This window comes from Tiliqua scincoides, chromosome 9 (genome assembly GCF_035046505.1).
Source record: "Tiliqua scincoides isolate rTilSci1 chromosome 9, rTilSci1.hap2, whole genome shotgun sequence".
Taxonomy (NCBI): Eukaryota; Metazoa; Chordata; class Lepidosauria; order Squamata; family Scincidae; genus Tiliqua; species Tiliqua scincoides.
The window spans coordinates 14,769,423-14,792,873 of NC_089829.1; the positions used below are offsets into that span (position 1 = coordinate 14,769,423).

Here is a 23,451-nt window from a genome sequence, read left to right on the forward strand (position 1 = left end):
GTGAGTGCCAACTTTGACTGAAGCCAGGCTGGTGTGGACAGGTCCTTCTCTGTGGCAGTACCAGTGTTGCTGAATTTTCTCCCAGATGAGTTTAACTACACTCTCCCTGCTAACTTTCTGGCAGAGGTCGAAAGCTTTCCTCTTTTGATTAACCTTTCCCTTTTAATTCTGCAGGCTTGTATTTCATTTTGGTTCATTGGTTTGCATTTCTTTGCTGTTTTTGTAGGAAAGTTAAATGTTTTTATTGTTAATGCTGCTTGTTTTTATTCCTGATTTTTAAAGTTTTGTATTTGTTTTTACTGCCATTTTATGAGTTTTGCAAGCTGCCTTGGGGCATCTTGTAATCATGAAAAAGGGAGGGTATAAATATTCTAAACACACACACTGCCAACCCATCCAGAGGGAAACACCCGCCAAAACAAAGAAGACACTGGGGAACTAATTGGGAGAGTGCCTGATAGACTTCAAGGGGAAAGGAGTCTCATCACTGACCCAATCTTGCCGGGGGGGGGGGGGGAGAGAAAGCCACAAGTTTCTAGTTCTCAGTGTGGGAAGAAGAGAATGGGATGATCTTGTTTCTGCTACAAGATCAGAAAGTAGAGAGGATCTTCCGGCTTGATAATTTCACTCCCAGTTCCTTATCGCAGTCACCCCTCCCATCTTTCCCAATCCAGCTTCCAATTCCTTCATGCCTTTCCCTCTCCCCATCCCTGCTTAGCATAAGACTGGGCAGAGGTTATGTGGGAAGCTGCCTTCTCCTGAGTGAGACCCAGTTGGCTCAGAGCTGCCTGACTCTGACAGGAGCTTCTCCCCAAAGTTTCGGACAAAAAAGGGTCTTTCCCAGTTCTATCTCAGGATGTGACAGGGGACTGAACCCAGGTCCTTGGCACAGAAGGCAGGGGCTCAGCCACTGAGCCGGGGCTCCCCCCTTAGCAGGGTTGCTATGGGGTGAAGGACAAGATCACCACGTGAGCAGTCCCAGCATTGCCAGGTAGGGAACGGGGCTCCCAACAGAGAATGGGGCAAACCTGCTCAAGTCCTCAAAAAACATAGTTTGGCTAGAAAAGATGGCAACATGGCCCAGGAGAACAAGAAGCTTTCCAGAAATGCAAGCAATATGCTTTCAAGCAGGCCCCAGAGACCCATCTAGACGTTTGCCATGCAAATCCTCCCAAGGGGTGGCAGTGTGGCTGCTACTGTCTTTCCCTTGGTCTCTTCTGATTATCCATCACTGCCACCTACTGGCCATGTAGAAACTGCATGGGTGTTGTGCAAGTTTTCTTTTAAAGGAATGGAGAAAATACATACGAAGCAAGAGACTTCGAAGAGATCCGGAAAGAGAAAAGACACCTGCCTTTCCTCTCACCAGCCTGCATGGCATACATCATTATATACTGTAAATCCTCCTTTTTGACCCCAAATCCTCCTGGCATATGACATATTAAAAAGAACTTTTAAGAACATAAGAAGGCCACATGCCCATCTCATCCAGCTTCCTGAATCTTACAGTGGTCCACAATATGCCTCAGGGAGCACACAAGACAACAAGAGACCTGCATCCTGGTGCCCTCCCTTGCACCTGGCATTAAGGGACAGCTTACTTTTAAAACCAGGAGGTTGCACATATCCATCACGGCTTGTAATCCGTGATGGACTTTTCCTCCAGAAATCTGTCCAATCCCCTTTAAAAAGGTATCTAGGCCAGATGCCACTGCCACATCCTGTGGCAAAGAGTTCCACAGGCTAATTACATGCTGGATAAAGGAAGATCTTTTGTCTGTTACAACTCTCTCGACACTTTATTGAAGTGGATGTCCCCTGGTTCTTGTGTTGTGTGAGAGGACATCCCTCTATCCACCCCTCTATCCATCCTGGGGCTAGAAAGCTTTTAATTTTAACTGATTCCTAGGGGAGAGAGTTAGGAGGAAGTGGATGCTGTTCTGACTGGGGTGACTTCCAGGAGTGGTATGGAATGGCACTTGCCTGGAGGGTGCACTCTCTACAACCTGGGGCTAGAGAGCTTTTAATATCTTGGGGATGGCACAGAACAATTCACGAAGCTAAGTGAGGTGGTCATCTGGGGGGGAAGGAGACTGGAGCAGAAGAGAAAGAGTGGTGGAGAGGAAAGTGAAAGGCTAATCGTTAATGGAGTGGAAGAGGAAGTATGGAGTAGTGAGCTAGAGTTTCTCCAATGGTCCAGCTCTCCACTCTTCTCACATTCACACTTCCTCATCTGTGATGAATTAATTTCAGCAATAGTAAAAAGAAAGCCATTCCCCTGTATCAGGCATACTGAAATAAGGAAAGTCAGGCTTGGGAGGGGGGGAGAAACTAGGATTGAATTTTTGGGTGCAAGGCAAGGAAGTTGGACGAGTGCTTAGTTCTGGTACTGAAAAACAAATTCTTGGGTTGTGTGTATACTGAGAGGTATCCTGTTCCTTAGTTCTAAGTAATAAGTTATCCTTAGGCATTGAACTCAGTGTTTCTCAACTAGTGGTATGAGTACCATCAGTAGTACTTGGTGTCTGGTGGTACATGTGGGACCCCCGGACATCTGCTGCCCGGCAGTGACACGAGCATCACGATGTGACAAATATCAGCATGAGGCTTAGCTGGCAGAGCTCCAAATCATGCTTTTCATGTACTCTAAAAAGCCCTCCTGTCCACCCTTACTAGTGTTAGTCACACAACTGATCTCTTAATGCAGAAGTAACTGATGATGACATCATCACCAGTTACTTCTGGCGGTACTTCCAATCACGTGAAGTGGTTAACGAGGGATAAATATTGAGAAACACTGCACTAAGTAATGCCTCTCAACACAGTGGCTGTGTGCTGGAAATCAGAGTGTTGTGTGACACAGCGCTATAGGAGGTAACTGTAACAACTTTCTAGTGCAGACGTATTCTCAGCACTGTACTCACAAGTGCCCGAAGTCGGTGCCTGTTGTGTAACTGACCACCGCTGCTGTTACTCCCCCTGTGGGGCAGCGGTGGAAGGTGATGGGAGGAGCTGCTCCCAGGAGGACAAAGCCAGGTTGCCACTCATCCTCAGGAACTATCAACTTCTTCTTGAAGAAGACATTGAGAGCAGACAGCCTTGCCTGCTGTTTCAACTCCCAGAATATTTCCAGGCAACATGGGATTGGCCCTGTGCTAACCAAAATATGCCACCCTCGTTGGCATAGCACTAACCAGAACATGCAGCTTTGGTAGGCTGAAAGCGCAGTGCTGACAGCAGCACGTCTCTGCACTAAATTCTGGAGCAGTTTTATGGATTTTTTCCATTAAAGTTTTACCTTTCTCTTTGTTATCGTACTGTAGGATATAAACCCAGGACAAAGAGTGCTATAACAAAACCGCATTATAAGGGCTAACACTGTACAGGTCTCTACCCCCCTTCTCAGTCATGGCTTTGCAGTCAACTCTAGCCAGTAGGCCTTACCGAGTGGCTGCAAAGCCTCCCTGTGCACTCATGGGAAAAGTACATACCCCAGACTGAGCATTGCAGTGACGGGTACTGATGATGGCTCCCGCCTCTTCGATCATTTTCAGGATGGTCCCCCCATGGACATTCCCAGCAATGTTGGCATCATCTGGGCGCATGATCCTGCGGAGGGAGAAGAGAGGAAAAGTTATTGGTCAGATCTTGCTCAGCACACTGACTGTGTTACAGACATGTGCCTGCACTCCTCTCACAGGTTCTCTGCTAGGGTGGGCATGTCTTTTGGCATGACAGCTGCACTGAGGTATGGTAACAGTAAAGAGGGTCTTACCCCCCCCCCTTTTGCTGGTATAAATAACCCTCATTACTTTGATTCTCTGCGGAAAATATATTTTGCATACCAATCTTTGGGGGAATACACAACATTCACTGCCTACTTTTCCTTGTTTCTGCATCACCCCTTTTTGAACCAGAGAAGTTATGGGGACAAGAGGAAAAAAAAGATTGTTTCCTTTCTTGCTCTCCTTGTTTGCTGTGAAATCAATGTTTCCCAAACTGTGGGTCGAGACCCACCAGGAGGTTGCAGGCTGATTTTTGGTGGGTCACAAAAAGTTTTTGGAACATAAAAAAACAACTTCGCAAGCACCCATGCCTGGTTTGCAAAAGAAAATTCTTAGCTGGAATGCTGACCTGTTGTATGAGGTAATCTTTATACCTTCAAAATTAAAATATGTTTTCTTATTTTCGCTAGTACAGTGTTTCTCAAACTGTGGGTCGGGACCCACTAGGTGGGTCACGAGCCAATTTCAGGTGGGTCCCCAGTCATTTCAATATTTTATTTTTAATATTGTACTTGATGCTGCCATGGTATGTGACTGCATTTGGGGAAATGTTACAGATCTGTACTTTGAACAGGCTACTATTTATATGCTTTTAACAATGATAGTCAATGGGACTTACTCCTGGGTAAATGTGGGTAGAATTACAGCCCAGGATTGTTAAACACTTTCCTGCTTGATAATGTCACTTCTGGTCATGACATCACTTCCAGTGGGTCCTGACAGATTCTCATTCTAAGAAGTGGGTCCCAGTGCTAAAAGCATAAGAACCACTGCTCTAGTAAATAGCATGAACCCAGTTTCAGTCTTTTGTCTCGCCTGGAAGTCCCTCATTGCACATCTTACTCTCCAGTTCAGCCTACTGGGTACCCTGGAATAACTGTAAAGATTTGGGGACACAGTCCTTAAACTCTGTTTCTAGGGAGGATCTAGCAAGTGACTATACGTACATACCTATACTATATGTAACATCTCTAACAGCCTCAGGAGTACAGGACCCCATTAATTAATCAAATATTTCTTTCTAGATCTCATTTTTAGTGGGTCACGATAGTTTTAAAAGATGTCATTTTAGGAAGTGGGTCCTGGTGCTAAAAAGTTTGGGAAGCACTGGTCTAGATCATCGTGACTAGCACCACTCCCAGCCAGGGCAAAGATTTCCTCATGCTGTGTCCTGGCCTCTCTCCTTCCAGGTTACAACACACATCGATGCTACCCCCAAGCACAATGCTGCTCCTGGAACAGTTAGAGGCTGGACTGGAGGCTCTTTCAGGCAGGATTTGGTCCCCAGGTCTCACACTGCAGCTCCCAGCATCACTACCAGAAGTTGGCCCTGCTTCCAAGTATCCTCCTTCTCCCTTATCTAGCAAGGGTGCAATTGATCGCTCAAGAGTTGACATGCTATAATCCCATAACTGCTAATTGTGGATTAGCTTTGCTAGAGATTTTGGAGGAAAAAGGATTAGGCCAAGACAGGCGGAGATAAAACAGCTGCTGCTGCCTGATTTGGGTCACGGGCTGGTAAGAGAAAGGGCAGGGGGACGTTCTCAAAAGTCGCTTTGGCTGCCCCTGAATCTCAAAGCACTGGAAGGAAGAGGTGACAGGAAGCTGAATGGCCATAGCCGCATCTTGAAACATGCCATGGGAACATGTTCAAGTTGAAAGGAACTCAAGAGCAGGAATGGGAAAGAGTCCCTCCAGATTGCTCAAAGCAGGGGCAGCCCCATCCACAATGCTAACTGAGCTAGGACGTCCAGCAGGCTGGCAGCCCAATCTCTACCTGCCTGCCTGCCTGCCTGCAGCCCCAATTCCCAGATGCAAACAGCAAGAGGGGAATGGAATGGAAGAGGAAGTAAGGAAAAAGTTGAGCTAGTATTGGACTTGCTTGACTTTTCTGTTAGAAGCCAGGCCCAGTGAAAGTAATAAGACAGATCAGCCGTGCCAGATTGTTGAGGCCTCTGGAACAAAGCCCTGCATTGGGGCCCTGTCATGAATATGTACAGTTTAGGCCTAGAGCAGGAGTGCCCAAACCCCGGCCCTGGGGCCACTTGTGGCCCTCGAGGCCTCTTAATGCGGCCTTCAGGGAGCCCCCAGTCTCCAATGAGCCTCTGGCCCTCCGGAGGCGAAGCCCGCACTGGCCCAACACAACTTCTCTCAGTGTGAGGGTGACTGTTTGACCTCTCGTGTGAGCTGTGGGATGAGAGCTCTCTTCACTGCTTGCTCTTTCACGTCTGTGATGCAGCAGTGGCAGCAAAGGAAAGGCCAGCCTTGCTTTGTGCAAGGCCTTTTATAGGCCTTGAGCTACTGCAAGACCTTCATTCGTTCATATAAGTTCATCTTTAATATATTCATTTATGTAAACTTATGTAAATTTACTCAAATTTCAAATGTAAATTAATTCTTCCCCCCCCCGGCCCCCCAACAGCGTCAGACAGCTGATGTGGCCCTCCTGCCAAAAACTTTGGGCACCCCTGGCCTAGAGCATGCAGCGCCTGAACCAAACTTAACCAGTAACAGAGGAATGGCTTGCAGTTCCTAGCTGCAAGGATGTAAGTAACAACAGCCAATGAAATTAACAACTCAATGGGAGGTGATAATGTAGCACCTATGCAGACAGAAAGACACCCATCAAGGAAGGAATGCAGCTGCGGATCTCCAGTGGGGAGGAGGAGAGCTGAGAGGGCTAGCACCCAGCCCCACTTTGGGAAGATTCTGTCCCCAAGAGTTCTGATTGGACAGTTTAAATGAGTACAGAGTTACCTCAGTCCTGTTAGCCTGAGAAGTATAAGAACAAAGCCCAAGGGGTGTGTCTGTCTCTTTTGGTGGAAAAGGTTGTGGGTGCAACATCCTGCAGGGAGAGCATGGTCCACCAGGCCATGTGGCCTCCTAGGTAACTTGGAGCTGAAAAATCTACAAAAGAAAGCTTATCCAGGTGAGAGTAAGGAATAATAGAGATAGCCAGTTAGCTTTGTTATTTTAATGCTGATATGTTTCCTAGAAGTTTTATGCCTCTAGCATTTGCTGCCTTTTGTAACTTTATATAACCCTATGTATTTAATAAAGTACAAATCCTTTTACTAAGTTGTTTCATTGTCTGTTGGGGGACAAAGGTTCAGAATCCTGCCTAGCCGTTCAGCAAGCTACCAAATACTCATTGAGGATTAGTAATTTGAGGACTGAGGCTTTAATTAAAGAAAGTGCTCAGTGCCTGCAAGGGACAGAATTAAGCCTAGACGGTCTCAGTGTCCCTGGACTGAGACACTGGCACATACAGGGTGGTGGCAGTACTACCAAACCGGGGCTCTTGAGGGCTCTAGGGTTCCAGAACCAAGAACTCTGAGCACCCCAAAACCTTGGGAGTGTACGACGTATACGACACGTCAGGCCTCCATGACACATTGGGCCCCCACGCCCCCCCCCTCAGATTACAAGAGGGAGGCAATAGGTCTCCCACTCTCTTCCCCCCCCCCCCATAATAGCAGGAGAATCATTAGCAGTAACAGTTCCTTCCCTCCAAACCTCAAAAGGCAGGGATGACAAGCTATGGCTGCCATGTCCAACCCAATTTGCAAATGGGGATGCAGGATGGGAAGGAGGTAGCTCCTCCTCTTCTTCCACCACCAGCTAAGAGAAACTTCCCTCAGATGCTCCAGGGGCCTCATGGAGTGCTCCCACAAATAAGGGATGAAAGACACAGGATCAGCACAAGTTTCTTATCCAACTTGTGCCACTGCTACGCCCGGCACTGGGAGGTTTCAAGAGATGGCCAAGTCAGGTACACTCTCTCAGTGCCCAATCTGACAAGCCCCATGCCACCCCAACAGACAAGGCTTTACATGGGATGGACAGCCACACATGAAAGGAGAAAGCAAGTAACAGTGACTCAGGCGTAATGAGGGACAGGAAAGCACCATTTAGACATCACATTTGTTATCAACAGTGGTGCAGAGGAAGGAGACACATGGTGGGCTTCCTCAACTGCTTTCTCCCTTTCCTGACCATTCATTGTTGGCAACCTTCAGTCTCGAAAGACTATGGTATTGCACTCTGAAAGGTGGTTCTGGAACAGCGTCTAGTGTGGCTGAAAAGGCCAATTCGGGAGTGATAATCCCTTCCACACTGGGAGCAAGTGCAGTCTGTCCCTGGTATGTCTCCCTGGCTATGGGCCTTCCTTCTTTGCCTCTTAGCCTCAGACTGTTGGCCAAGTGTCTCTTCAAACTGGGAAAGGCCATGCTGCACAGCCTGCCTCCAAGCGGGCCGCTCAGAGGCCAGGGTTTCCCACTTGTTGAGGTCCACTCCTAAGGCCTTCAGATACCTCTTTGCAGATGTCCTTGTATCACAGCTGTGGTCTACCTGTAGGGCGCTTTCCTTGCACGAGTTCTCAATAGAGGAGGTCCTTTGGGATCCGGCCATCATCCATTCTCACGACATGACCGAGCCAACGCAGGCGTCTCTGTTTCAGCAGTGTCCATGACTCGCTGCAGTACAGAAGTGTACTCAGGACACAAGCTCTGTAGACCACATTTTACTAAATGTAGTTTTCCGCCAAAACATGATCTTTAGTCCAGGGCGCAATCCTAACCAACTTTCCAAAGTGAGCTAAGGGCAGTGCAACTCCGAGGTAAGGGAACAAACATTCCCTTACCTTGAGGAGGCCTCTGTGACTGCCCCCCAACTGTATGCAACATGTGCCCCCCTGGCACAGCTATATCAGTGCTGGAAAGTTGGTAAGGATTGTGCCCTAAGCCGCAGATCAGGACTTCCAAGGTTTGGATGTGATCCCTCTGCCATTAACCTCAGGTGACCTCAGGCAAGTCACTCCCTCCAAGCCTCAGCTCCCCAATATGGGAACAACTTGAGGGGACAGCTCAGCAATAGAACATCTCTTATACATGCAGTAGGTATTGAAAGGTATTATGCAAACCCTGGTAGGGCAGAGAAAGTCAGAGCATATCAACTTCTTGTCCAAAGGAACCCTGTTTCTTTCTCAGTCAGTAGGTCCAGCCACTAGGGATGGGGAAAATTCCAAGTCACAGGTAATCTGCAAACTTGAGATGCGGTGATGGTTTGAGAAACATGCAACCGTTTTTCAGCCCGGAGTCACTGACCAATGCTGGCTCCACCTTCTATAAATATCCCCATCTCTTTCCCCATGAGGGACAGTAACCATTTTTTTCCTTTTAGCATACAAAAGCCTTAACTAAACCCCAGCAACAAACTTCATTCCAAAAGCCTTCTTTTGGAATTACTCTTCCTTCCAGCACTGCCATGTGGAAGCAACACTTGCAGAGTCCCCAGACCCAAATCTCTTTCCCTGGACATATAACTAAATCCCCCTCCAGCCAGGCTAATTCATGAATGGGTCATCTTATGCTTCCCAGTCTTTCTTTTGAAGCCCCACCTGCTCCTATTAACTGACAAGCCAAGCACCAATAGCTCTTTCCCAGTAGCCAATGTTCAGCATGCAATCTTTCCTCATTCTCACAAAGACACACAGAGCGCAGAGCATCTAAACCAAGGACAGCCACATATCTACAATCCACAAATAAAGCCACTAGGAAAGAAGTTTGAGGGTTGCCATACTGGAGTAGCAGAGATTCCATCGTAACGACAGAGAAGTGTCCTCACTGCCCTTGTTCCCTGGACTATGAAAACTCTCTGACCTGGTATTTTCACGGTGCTCATTGCATCACTGTGCTGCAGGTGATGTCACACCCGATGCTGCTCCTCTGGGCCTCCCTCTCGGGTGATTTCCTGTCTCACTCCCATCAAAATAAGGAAGGAGGCAACCCAGCCAATCAGGAAGCAAAAGTCACCATAGAAACCTAGCGGCCTAATAGAAAAGAGTAAACCAACAGCGAGATTTGAGCATGTGGTGATGGGGGAGGGAGCTCTTGCAGTCTGTCTCCTTTCCCTGGTCTGCCCCCCATGTCAGGGTTTAAAACGGTAGATTCTGCTGCCACCATAAGGAGACCATCCTTGGAAACTTCTCTCCCAGTTAGTTACTCAGAGAAGTCCCAAGAACCGACTCATCAGCATGCGGCCAAAGGTCGGTCTGGGGAAAGGCTCTCAATGCACGCAACAAACCACAAGCAAGTAAACCATTAAAATGTCAAGTGTGTATTAAAAATACAAGGAGGAACTAATAAGACAAGCAGGCTTGAAAAACAGCTGGCGTGTTGGCGATGAGAATCTCAGCCAAAATCCAAGCAGGCAAACTGAAAAGCAAAAATCATTAACTGAAATGTCTAAGTCTTTGCAGCAACGTGTCTAAATCCAATATCTGTCTGAGAGTAGGTCACACCTCTCTGATGGGGGGGGGGAGAGAGAAGGGGGAAGCACGAGGACTTGGCTAGGCACACAGATGCTTGCTCTGAGGTAGCCAAGCTGGAACACCATCAGGCATCCTTTGACTTGGCCTGAAGAAACCTTAGATTGAACATGCCACTGGTTCATTGAACTGGATAGTTAGGTGGGTATCTGTACCTGCCCTCTGATCTGGGTGGGGGAGACTTGGATGCCAAGTCAACTGGCACCAGCCAATCCCCACAGGAGCTTACAAGCCATGAGGTGCATGTGCAACCTCCTGGTTTTAGAAATGGGCCATGTCAGAATGCCAGATGCAAGGGAGGGCACCAGGATGAGGTCTCTTGTTATCTGGTGTGCTCCCTGGGCCATTTGGTGGGCTGTTGTGAGATACAGGAAGCTGGACTAGATGGGCCTATGGCCTGATCCAGTGGGGCTGTTCTTATGAGCTGCCATTCTTGCTGGATCCAGACATCAAAGTTAAGTACTTCACAAAACTGTCTGCTTTTTTTGTTGATTTCCACGTTTCGCTTCAGCCACATAATGATTTTCAGCCTCGTTTTCTGTTTCCTGCCTCATTTGTGCTGTTTTAATTATATCTTTGTTTCACATTTGCAGTTTTAAGCCAGAGTAGCCCATAAGAGGAATAAAGACTTCCTCTCAAAATAAAATTTTGATTTTCAAAATCCCATCGCAGAAATAGAAAGGAGAGGGGGCAGAATAATCTTTTTTGGGGCAGAATAACCAAAAAAAGATTCCCATTACTGTCCCACTGGGAATGGAGTCAAAAAGAAACATGAGACAAGGAAGCACTAGGAAGGCATTTAATTTACAAAGTCAGGGGTTTCCTTTTTCTAGAAAAGAGTGTCATCAGGATGAGTCATTTCCTTTCACTCTATTTGAAGTTCTACTCCTAAGGGCAAAGAGCAAGGCAGCAAGAAGCAACCTGCTGCAGAGCAACCAGGTTCCAGATGGAGGTAAAAGAGGCCCTGGATCTGGTCCAGCATCTGATATCTCCCTGTAGCTTCTAGTCACTCCTGTGCCCTAGTGCAACAAGAAGTGAAGCGCAGGGCTAGCTAACATAAGAACATAAGAACATAAGAACAGCCCCACTGGATCAGGCCATAGGCCCATCTAGTCCAGCTTCCTGTATCTCACAGCGGCCCACCAAATGCCCCAGGGAGCACACCAGATAACAAGAGACCTCGTCCTGGTGCTCTCCCCTACATCTGGCATTCTGACTTAACCCATTCCTAAAATCAGGAGGTTGCGCATACACATCATGGCTTGTACCCCATAATGGATTTTTCCTCCAGAAACTCGTCCAATCCCCTTTTAAAGGCGTCTAGGCTAGACGCCAGCACCACATCCTGTGGCAAGGAGTTCCACAGACCGACCACGCGCTGAGTAAAGAAATATTTTCTTTTGTCTGTCCTAACCCGCCCAACACTCAATTTTAGTGGATGTCCCCTGGTTCTGGTATTATGTGAGAGTGTAAAGAGCATCTCCCTATCCACTCTGTCCATCCCCTGCATAATTTTGTATGTCTCAATCATGTCCCCCCTCAAGCGTCTCTTTTCTAGGCTGAAGAGGCCCAAACGCCGTAGCCTTTCCTCATAAGGAAGGTGCCCCAGCCCCGTAATCAGCTTAGTCGCTCTCTTTTGCACCTTCTCCATTTCCACTATGTCTTTTTTGAGATGCGGCGACCAGAACTGGACACAATACTCCAGGTGTGGCCTTACCATCGATTTGTACAACGGCATTATAATATTAGCCGTTTTGTTCTCAATACCCTTCCTAATGATCCCAAGCATAGAATTGGCCTTCTTCACTGCCGCCGCACATTGGGTCGACACTTTCATCGACCTGTCCACCACCACCCCAAGATCTCTCTCCTGATCTGTCAACCAAAGAGATGCAACCAAAGAGATGGCTACTTCCCTCCTGGGGGAGGGGGGAGGAGCTATGGCTATGTGCACAAGCTCACCACTGCTGCCCCGACAGCCTGAAGGTAGTGCATATGCTTGGGGGATGAATCCAGCAGCAGAGGCCTTTGACAGGGACTCAGATCCAGACAAATTCCTTCCCAGACAAGCACTGGCTGTGAAAGGGGAGGATTCTCACGCCTGAACACTTACCAGCTAACTTCTGTGTTAACCAGGCAGAGATTCACTCCCTTCCAAAAGCCAGGCAGGTGTCGCCATGCCTTCAGCATCGCTTCCTCAAATCCCAAGACTTCTGCCTGGATGCAGGAGGTAGTATCTAAATGAGATTTGCTCTCCTCCCTGAGGGTTATATTGGTCTCTCCACCAGCACAAGTTGCCTGGAAATTTAAAAATGCTCCAGACAAACACTCACTGAAGCTCCATATCATGGAATTCATATTTCTCGTGCTATTGACAGAAGAATATGTAGAAAACAGAATTCTTCTGAATCCTGACAATCCAGCTCCAAACCTCTTGACCACTGCCTTTAAAACAAGGGCCTAATCTCCACAAGGTTAGGGCAAGAAAGCTGGTGAACATTCAGCTAACACATTACAGGCTGTTCAGAAGAAATTACTGTCATTTCCCAGCAAAACACTTTCTGGTATTGACAACTCAACTAGGTAATGCTCCAGCCATCATTAATACAGACATACCACTATTTCACAAAACACAAAAACATCGCAGAGCTGTTCGTGTAAAACATATTTTAAAAATGGGTCTCCGTTCCCAAAAAGCTTACCATCTTAAAAAAAAAGAACGCGCTATCAGCAGTCAGCCAAGGAGAAGAATGCTATGCTGGGACGCATACAGACCACTGCTCTCACTGCTAAATTTATTTAATAATTAATAAATAATATATAAAATAATATTATTTAAATCAATCAATTTAGCAGTGAGAGAGCAATGGTCTAAGTGTCCCATCATCGCATCCTTCCCTGTTACTATCTGCTGTTATCTCCCTTTTGTCTTTCTTTTTTTTAATCCCATTTTTCTCTCTTACAACAGAGACCCTTAGCTATAAGAGTGGCCATTTTAAAAAGTATTTTTGCCCAATCAGTGGCCTCCAGTATTCATTAGTAGTGAGTAACGGGATGGGGGGGCCTGTGGCATGCTCTTCAGGCCAAAAAAATGAGAAGAAAACACTGCATGCCTTTTCCAGAACAGGCAAAGAAATAAACTCTGTTCGACACAGAGTCACAAAACGTTACAGGTAGAAGGGATCTTGAAGGTCATCTAGTCTATTCTCTGCTCAGTGCAGATATTGCACCAATCCACTACAGAAGTTTCCTGAATTCTGTTGAATGGGCTTTCTGGGTGGACAAGCCTTGGCTTGTGATTGTCCAGAAAGTCACTCAGAAACTGGCACAGGAAAGGGGCTTGCAGTCAAGGTTTGGTGCAGCATCCGAATGGTCTGACCACAGTTGGCACGTGTTCCAGCAGTGAGAGGAAATATTGGTAGACTTGAGTGCCAAAACTGAAAGAAAAGGAAAGCTGGCCAGGGGCACCAAACCATGGTTTGTGTGGACACCGAGAAGTTCCACCCACAGTTAGGTTGTAATAGGGTTTAAGCTTCCTTGTGTCCAGAGACTGATTACTAGACTGCTTCTCCCCTTATCTATAATTCAGAAATCGTATGCCTTACAGTAGGCCATTGTTGGCTTTTGTAAGCATGTCACTGAGAAGTGTGTTGATCTATGCTATTACGCTGCACAAGCTGAAGGGGCTATGTACAGCAATGCCCTGGCATCACAGTCCTACACACACACTGACTGAAGGACATTCCATTATGTAGCAGCGCAAGATGCTGCTCTGGGGAGCACCCAAGGCTTTTGAGGGCCTTGATGCTTGATGGGAGACACACAAGACTGTCTCTTGTGGCCTGATGGAAAGTTTGCTAAAGCAGAAGCACTCTGAGGGTTTGAAAGTTAGATCTTGAGGCAACAAAGTGTTAGAGCAATAAATACAACAGACAAGTATAGTAGCTAGATGGCAGAAGGAAGGCTTGATGCAGAAGAAGAAGTAGAAGCAGTAGTAGTAGTGGGATCCAGCCTTCTCTGCCTTTTATTGCTTCTCCAAACATTACACCACAGGCTGGGGTTTTCAATTCTCTCATCTTGTTTACAATACTAAGCCATGAGTCAATAGTCTGTGTAATAGGGACTTTTGAAAGAGGAAGCTAAGACTAACCACAATCACATTCCTAGATATGATTCTCTATAACATCTTGTTTTTACAGGCTCTGGGCGAAGACAGCGTATCTTCAAGGCCAAGAGTGTGCTCTTGTTCAGACGCAGGTGTGCCTGCGTCATTATTGCCAAATACTGCTAAAGCATCTTAAAGCCCAGCACCTGTATATTCTATATTTACTACACCATTAGGGTTCCAACCTGTGGACAGCTGCAATGGAAGGCAGAAGGAGACCAACTTTCATCCAGGTGCCTTCCAAGCCTCTCCCCCAGGGGAGCAAGGACAGATAAGCCATCCAAACAGAGGGCAGTTGAAGGACCACTGTAATCCCAAATACAAAGACACCAAAAAGAATCCTTTTCATCGATTTGGAGCAAACCCACAAGCTATTCCGTAGGCCTTGCTCTAGCAGGGGTCACGGCTATAAGCAACAATGAGGGAGGCCTAAACATCTTCTGACAAAATGGCTGTAGCTCAGTGACAGGTATGAACCATAAGATCCCAGGTTCAATTCCTGACAGCATCTCCAGGTAGCACTGGAAAAAAAAACCTCTCCAAAATCATGGAAAATTGCTTTCAGCCTGCCTAAGATGGTGCAAGGTTGTGGGGTAAAACAGTGTCCCAAGATCCTTCAGGTTCTCCATCCCAGAATCTGAAGATTGTTGTAAAAGGCCAGACTTTGGACTTCATTTCTTCCTTGACTTTCCTCAGTTTCTAATCACTATGGCTCAAGACAGAGAGGAAGAAAATCACAAAACTGTACTGACCCTTGAAAAGACTTGATGGCACCTAAGCAAGTCACTATCCGGAAATCTGCAGCCAGCACTCAGCAAGAGAAAAGCTGCACAGTCACAGCCCTAGACTGGGGCTTTCTGCTTGAAAAAAACCAAGAAGCAGCCAGGTTGGGAAGCCCTCTTCCCTGACAGGCAGCAGTTAACAGTTCTTCATTGTCACTTACCCAAAAAGCTTGTGTGAGGCCATCCGCTTGTTCCAAGACCTAGCAGCACAAATGAACAAGAAACTGGCCAGGCGGCTCATACTTTGAACAGGTTTCCCAAGAACACATCGCATGAGGTACCAACACTTACCAAAAGAGAGAAGGGAACGGGGGAGGGAACACCTTCAAGCAACAGCCTCCTTTCTGCCACAGCCTCTCTTTCTCAACATGTCCAAATTGATGGTTAGTCACATCCGGAGTGTTGTGCCCAGTTCTGGTTGCCACATCTCAAAAACAGATATGGAACTAGAAAAGGTGCAGAAGACCAAAATAATTAGTGGGCTAGGACACCGCCCTCACAAGGAAAGGCAACAGAGTTTGGGATTCTTCAGTCTAGAACAGGAGTGTCCAATCTTTTTTGGCAGGAGGGCCACATCATCTCTCTGACACTGTGTTGGGGGCCGGGGGGAAAAATAATTTACATTTCAAATTTCAATAAATTTACAAAAATGTGGCAGATATATGTCCATTCCCAGGCATTTGAGGCTTTGTATTTGCTGAGCAGGACAGATTGAAGATATTGTACATTACCTGCTTCATTGTCAGCTTTATCAAAATCCTAGGGTAAGATTTTTGGAGCCTATTTTGGCTACCCTTCAAGGGGAGAACACACTTACAAAATTGTATTGGTTACTTTCCGATTATGACCCATCGGTCACCTACAGCGTGGCGCTGTTTGCCAAAGCTGCCAGAACTTTTCGTGCCAACTACCTGGGGGAAATAGCGGTAGATTGTAAAGGAGATTCCTTAATATGATGGGTGTAGGTGCCTTTTGCGCTTGATTTTGACCTAATTATATCATTTTATCATTGTTTGTATCTCTGATGTATTTTTGGATTTACATGTTTTATCTTATTGTGATGGCTATTAGCTAATACAATAAACAATCTTTGACTTTGACTTTTGACAAAAATGAATCTATCAGAGATGGAACTTATATGAATGAATGAAGTTCTTGCAATAGCTCAAGACCTATAAAAGGCCTTACACAAAGCAAGGCCAGCCTTTCCTTCATGACCACTGCTGCATCACAGACATGAAACAGCAAGCAGTGGAAGGATCCCTTGTCCCACGGTTCACGCGAGAGGTCAAACAGTTGCCCTCACACTGAGAGCAGTTGTGTCAGGCCAGCGTGGGCTCCAGCAAGTCTCCGGAGGGCCAGAGGCTCATTGGAGACTGGTGATTCCCCGTGGGCCTGATTGGGAGTCCCTGAGGGTCGCAAGTGGCCTCTGGGCCAGGGTTTGGGGACTCCTGGTCTAGAAAGAAAACAACTGAGGAGGGGACATGATGAGATGTATAAAATTATGCATGGGGGATGTGATGGAGAGGTATAAAACTATGCATGGGATGGACAGAGAGGAATTCTTTTCACTCCAATGCAACACCAAAACCAGGGGACATTCACTAAAGTTGACTAGCAGGAGAGTAAGAACTTACAAAGGGAAATATTTCTTTACCCAGTGTGTAATTAACCTATAGGACTCCTTGCCACAAGATGTCATGACTGCACCTGGCTTATAAACTTTTAAAAGGTGATATAACTGATTTATAGAAGATGAGACCATCACAGGTTACAAACCATAATGACTATATGAAACCTCTGGGTTTTAGAGGTGGCCTATATCTCTGAATGCCAGGTACAAGGGAGTGGCAACAAGATACAGGGATCTTGTCTTGGGTGCTCCCAGAGGCATCTCGTGGGCCACTGTGAGATGCAGGAAGCTGGACTAGATGGGCCCTTGGCCTGATCCAACAGGGTTCTTATGTTAAACTAGAGCCAATTTTCTCCATCTATAATCATGCATTTTTATTTATGGGTAACTGAGGGCTTATTCACAAATTATGTACCCACAAACCCTAAGCTCGACCCTGAGCATATGTGCAAACAGGGCACTATAGCCTGTTCTGCTTCTCTAGCAAATGCCCCTCATCATACACACATCTGTCACATTTCATACTCGCACCTAAAACGGTCACATATGAAGTAACCCTAAGAATACAAGATGGTGGCCCAAAGGCAGGGACCCCGACCCCTGTGCACACTGCCAGTGATATAAATTGTAGATCCCCTGCCAAAAGTGGATTTTGCCACCAAACTAAAGCTGCACTTCGCTGCAGGAAACTTTGCAAAGAGATATGTCTGAGGTCACTATGACAGGAAAGAATCAGGAAATAAAGCTTTAGAAAACCAGTTAGGGAAATGAGACGAGTTGTGCCTTGTTGAATCCCAATTAACTGTCATTAAAAAACAGCTTCGTCCAAATTAAAACTCCCGAGGCCCAAAGAGAAGCTAATGAACGCAAGCCCCTTTTGCAAAACGCACAGCCCTTCCGGGAGCGGAATGGCAATGAAAATGCAGTGACTCAGCATCATCGGGGAGAGCACATATCAGAGGAAAGAGAGCAACGGGTCTCTTAGGCCTCTTGGCGTGCCTCTGGTGCCAGCCCTGCTCCAGAGAGTCAGCAGATTAGATTCCCCTATGGGCTGCAGCGGCTTGGCTCAAGAGCCTAATTACCCTCATGCCAAACACTAGGGAATGGCAGACTGGAACCATTTCATCACTTCCAGCTGAACTGCTTCATTGATCAGACCACGGCTGGTGTATTGATGGGCACGCCAAGAGGGACCTTACCCCTCCCCCAATCATTGACAATGGCTGAAATGGAAATGTGACCTTGCCCACCACATCTTACCAACGGCATGACAGAAGAGCACCGGATGCGTCCTCTGTCACACTAACAACTGATCTATTCTGAGCTTTTCTGCTCTAGGAAAGATATCCAGGATGAAGTGGGGGGGGGGGTCAAGCTACAACCATACATCACAGTCTCTCCCCCACCCCACAACAGCACACACCCAAGGCTGCACGTCTGTCTATAGGTCACAGTCTTACCATTCCATCCCTTGCAGGAACAGATGTGCACTGATACAGGGCAAATGCTCGCAAATGCTCACAGCAAAGGCTATTTTTCCTTCCGGTCATAAAATATTGAGAAACGCAATCAAGACGAGACACCAGAGGTGAGGTGGAGAACAATTCATGACGGAGGGAAAGAAACAGATACCCTTTTAATTTCTTAATCAGTTAAACTCCAACCTAACCTGCCACTCTCAAAGATTCCTGCTGTAGGAAACAAAATCTTAAAATATACAGTTAATGTTTAATGCAAATAAAACAGCTCATTGAATGAGCCATAAAGTCAATGGCTGCTAAAATCCAGCAGTAATAAAAGGGCTTCACCTATTGCCTGAAAGCCATTGGTGAAGACAAAGAAACAGCAGAAGCTGCCAAACTGAGTCACGCCCTTCATCCATCAAACTAAACTGGTGAGAGCTCTCCAGGGTCTTCTCCTGCCCTACCTGAAGAAACTGCCAGGAACAGAATCTGGGACTTCTGGGTGCAAATAGGGGGTCTACCATTGAGCTACCCATCTTAAGGAAGCACTTGAACACAAACAGGGAGGGCTTTCAAGGTAGACTGCCTCTGATTGCCAGGTGCAAGACACATCAACAGAATACAGGTGTCTTGTTACGTTGTGTGCTTCCAGAGACAACTGGTGAGATAAAGGAAGCTGGATTAGATGGGTCCTTGGGTCTGAGCCAGCAGGGCTCTTCTTTTGTCTTTGTGAGGAAGTTCAACAGGCACAACATCACAACCAAAAAGGACTTGCTCTGTGCTCCACCAACCACACCTCAAAATGTGGGGTCACTCGGAGAAGAGCAATAAAATTGTCTCTAGCAGTCAGAGGCCCTCTGTTAATAGGTGGTCCTTCAAGGACTGGCCCAGATCCTGCAGGCCTTTCTAAGTAATAACCTCCACTTTATATTATACCCAGAAACAAAACTGGCCAGTCCCACTGCCCAGGATCACATCAGACCCCTACTTCTGTATTTCTGCTGAGAAAGTTTTTCAGGGCAGCACTAATGCTGTATCGAGAAGGGTCTCTGGCTAAACTGCTAAGGCAGCCCCAAGTACCCTGCACGGCAGTAATGGATGTTATCAAGGCACTCACAGCTGCTGGTGCACCAGCCAAAACGGCAAAAGAGAAAGGCAAGCCACAGAAAATATCAGAGTGTCCCATAAGACTTATCTAATGTCACCTGATCCTCTGCATGACAAACCTGATCCTCTGGACACAGGAAATGCAACCCCATTCAAAACAGACCAAATTCTTTCTCTTTGGTACACCATGTCCCCCATCAATGAAGCCTTTGCCTTATTACTGTGCTTGTTCACTGGCCCTCAACCAACCCACTACCAACTCCAAGCACTTGTTCAGGATGCCCACTGCTGAAGAAGATGCAAGAGGCTCAAAATATTGCACCTCAAATACTGTCACACAAGACAGTATTTTAACCCAAAATAGTCAACATCCCCCAGGGGTTTCAGGCACACATTATAACAGTAAAGAGCAAAACACTACTCAAATATTACAAATGAAGACTGGGTTCCGTAAGATGATCTAACAACATGGCTTTATTAAGGGCTGAGAAGCACAAGGACAGAGCACACGTTTTCAAAGTTGGTTTCCCTCTCACACACCAATACTGATACACACTGTGGTTGCCACTATTCATTCTCATGGGGTCCATATCACAGACCCATTCATTCTGTCTTGCATATCTGACACAAGCATTCATGACCCACAAGGTACAGACATTGGCTCCTTGGCCTACATGCAACATCAAAGCATCTGGGGAGCAGATGCACTTTTCTGTGGCTGTGAAATTAGCAAGTAGACCAGCAACACCTTAAAGTCTCACTGAGATATCATGATGGCTTCAAGGAAAAGAAGCAAGATCACCTACAACAAGGCACTTTTTAAAACTGGAGTGAAATTGCTTGGGATGTTCAACAAGCATAAATCAGAACCTCCCCATGATCCTACACCACTAAAATGGCACATCCCTCCCACCCTCCTAAAAACACACAAGCAATTCACTTTCCATGACCACCAAGCCTTATCCTCTAATCTCAATTACACTCTCACAAGAAGCTCCCTTGAAGTGCATCTTGCTGCATTTGACATTTAGAATGGAAGATCCATGAGGCAGGGATCTATCTCTCTGGTGTTGCATCAACCACTCCAATCACACAGTATATTCTAGCAAGTTCTGAAATGCAGTGAGCAACACATTCACAAGTGGCTAAAGGTGCTGGACACTGTATGTGAATATAATAAGCCACTGGCTTGTAGCCACAGCAGAAAAATGTATGCACTTTTAGACATTCACAACATTTGGGTGGCATTGTGAGCATTCACATGTGCATGTCAACACTCACTAGATTTTAGATCTGAAGGTATGTAGATAGGCAGGCATTTATTTCTTCACAATTCCATTAAAAAACACTTGCCTTAACCCACTTCTGCCCAGCCCACAGATGTACACATTTGGTTCCTGTTGTACATACGCAATGTTAGGCAGAAAAGGCTTAATCTGACCAGTACAGACCCCTAGGGACCACACATCTACCCACCAGTTTCTTGAGGGGGGGGGGAAAGGTTCACAAAGATGTGAAGCACTTATACAAGAGCAGATCTGCACATGGGCAGAGCACTACTCACCACTCAACAGTATATGGACATAAACTAGTGTGAGGGGAAGTAGCACTCTGCCGATGCTCAGAGATTCATCTCAGTTAATCACTTTAACACATTTCATGCTCTCTTTCAATGTTCCTACTCATCCCTGTGGCTAACTGGGTACTCTCTCCAGGTAGAAAAGCTTTCCACTTGGGTGTTCTGTCCACGTGGAAAGAATCCCCCTTCCCCCTCTATGACTATCTGGCACTCTGCTCATGCTCACAAGCATTCCCACCTTGTCACTGAACAAGCACTGTGCCCAGGCTCAGAGGCACTTTCACACGTCTGTCCTGCTAGCCAACTGGGCCTCATATGTGTTCAGGAACACCCCAACCCCTGTCACTGACTGGGTGCTCTGCACAAGCTCAGAGGCGCCCTCGCCCATCCATCGGGGCATCAGCTGGGCACTCTGCACATGCTCAGAAGCACTCCCACCCATGCATCCTTGCCAATGACCAGGCACTGTGCCCAGGCTCAGAGGCACCTTGACGCATGTGTCCCAACAACTGGGCATCATATACGTGCTCAGGAACATCTCCACCCCTGCCACCGACTGGGCGCTCTGCACATGCTCAGAAGCACTCTCGCCCAGTCATCCGGCCCCCAACTGGGCGCTCTGCACATGCTCAGAGCCCCTGCCGCCCCGCCCGCTGCTCCCATCACCTGCTGATCTGGATGGCAGCCGGACCGGCGGCGGCTTCACCGCTGGAGGCGCCCTTGACAGGCTGCATGGCGGAGGCGAGGCGCAGGGGAGGAAGAGACGGTGCAGATCACAGGCGGCCAGCGCGCGACTGGATGGGCGAACCGACTGAGCTGGAAGGGGCGGGGCCTCCGAACAGCGGCGCGCCTCCCCCCACGCCCCGCTTCCTATTGGTCGGACTTTACAAGTCCCGCCCCGCCGAAAGAGAATGACAGCAATCAGCGCTGGAGGCCAAGAGAGACCGCTAGGCGCATGCGCACTCGCTCTTCTGCCCACTCACGTGACGCCGGCAAAGGCGCCGCTTTAGCTGTCTACACATGAAACCTCTGAGCGGTCGGGGCGGCCACTTCCGGTCCCCTCCTGAAGAACGGGAACAGATACCATAGAGTTTAGGGGGGCTAGAGCGGCTCTCACGGAGGCCTCCAGTCTCCATGGTGACTGCAGCTTCTGCTTCAGGAGGAAAGGCCGCTGACGTCTCATTATATCACGTGGGTGTGACGTCATGGAAAGAAAACGCTCAGCTGGTTGCTAGGAGCCCAATGCTGGCCCCCCCACAGAGTCTTGCTGGCACATGCTCAGAGGCACTCTTGTCTTAAATCATAAGTACAGTTGTTTTATGTAGCACACACAGCACATATTGCAGCACACAGAAGTTCTTGTGCTGTTATTATTACTGCAATAAAACATTTATAGACACTTTGCAAGAAATAAAGGTCTCCAAGCACATGCAGGCCCCAAGTTCATGCAGTTCTCAAATGAGTCCCTGCCCCAAGAGGGCACCAATTAAAGGAGTGAATCAAGAGTCCTGCTCCCCATAAGAAGAGCCCCACTGGATCAGACCCAGGGCCCACCTGGTCCAGCCTCCTGCATCTCCCACAGACCCACTAGATGCCTCAGGGGCACACAAGTCACCTACATCCTGGTGCCCTCCCTGCATCTGGCATTCTGAGGGAGCCTCCTTTGAAGACCAGGAGGTGGCACATACTCATCAGGACCTGGTTCCTGTGATGGACTTTTCCTCCAGAAATTTCAATTCCCCTTTTGTTGCAAGGTCCAAAAAGCAAGACTCAGTAGTCAAGGGTGATCATTTGCAAGCTTTTATTTCGTTGCTAGCAACAGGCATCTCATGGGACTCCTGCCAAAGCATTGAGAGCGAGTATCAATCTTAACCAGATCCTTTATAACATTTTGGGTTCTTTGTTTGATGATTTGAACTTCCCATTGGCTGAAGTTTGACATCATAGATGGGGCTAACTCTTAATAGGCTGTAGATAGCCTTAGAGACACTTGATAGGTGAGCTTCAAGTTACAGGTTTCCAAATAAGGTAAAATTAAACAATTAAACATATTGTTTTACAAAGTTTTCAAGAACCAGTAGAATGTGCTATAACCTTATTTTATTCAGGACTGACCTGGCATTGACCATTTGGCAGAACTTCAGACCTATTTCTTGACATACATCTCCCTTCCTGATTAGGATGGCCTTGCTTGAGCCACCTGTCTTATCTCTCCTGCATTCCTTCTCCTGTGTTTAGCAAAACACTGTGGGGCTCTCTGCCAACCTCTGTTAAGCAAGGTCCTTTAAACTTCCCTTTTTAACAGCTTTACTCTATGTCTTAATTCTATATGTGACAAGTTACTTTGAATACATTTAAGGGGTCTATAGTGGTGTATATCCTTGCTAGAAGTGACCTCTTCCCTTTAGTGGCTGGCTAAGGCTTCAGCCAGCTTCTTGTGACTTTTCATATATTTTAACATAAAACAAGCCAAACTTTCACTGCATCACTTTTTTTTTTTACGAAATCCTTCTCCCATTTACCTTTAAACAAGTTCCTCAGACATCACATGCCAGGCAAACTGCTTTCTCCCTCTCTCTCTCTCTCTGCACCTTCCTAATCAAACCTCT

The 23,451-nt window shown here is 47.0% G+C and overlaps 1 protein-coding gene across 1 annotated transcript in view; it reads right to left on the reverse strand.

Annotated features, from left to right (window-relative positions):
- Positions 1-21,654, reverse strand: part of ACOT7 (acyl-CoA thioesterase 7) — a 58,391-nt gene extending 36,737 nt beyond the window's left edge. The window contains exons 1-2 of the mRNA XM_066637465.1: positions 21,509-21,654; positions 3,492-3,609 (exon numbers count right to left, since the gene is read on the reverse strand). Coding sequence (XP_066493562.1) covers positions 3,492-3,609; positions 21,509-21,576 — 186 coding nt within the window. The 5' untranslated portion in view covers positions 21,577-21,654. The remainder of the gene's footprint in view (positions 1-3,491; positions 3,610-21,508) is intronic.
- Positions 21,655-23,451: the final 1,797 nt, after the last annotated feature.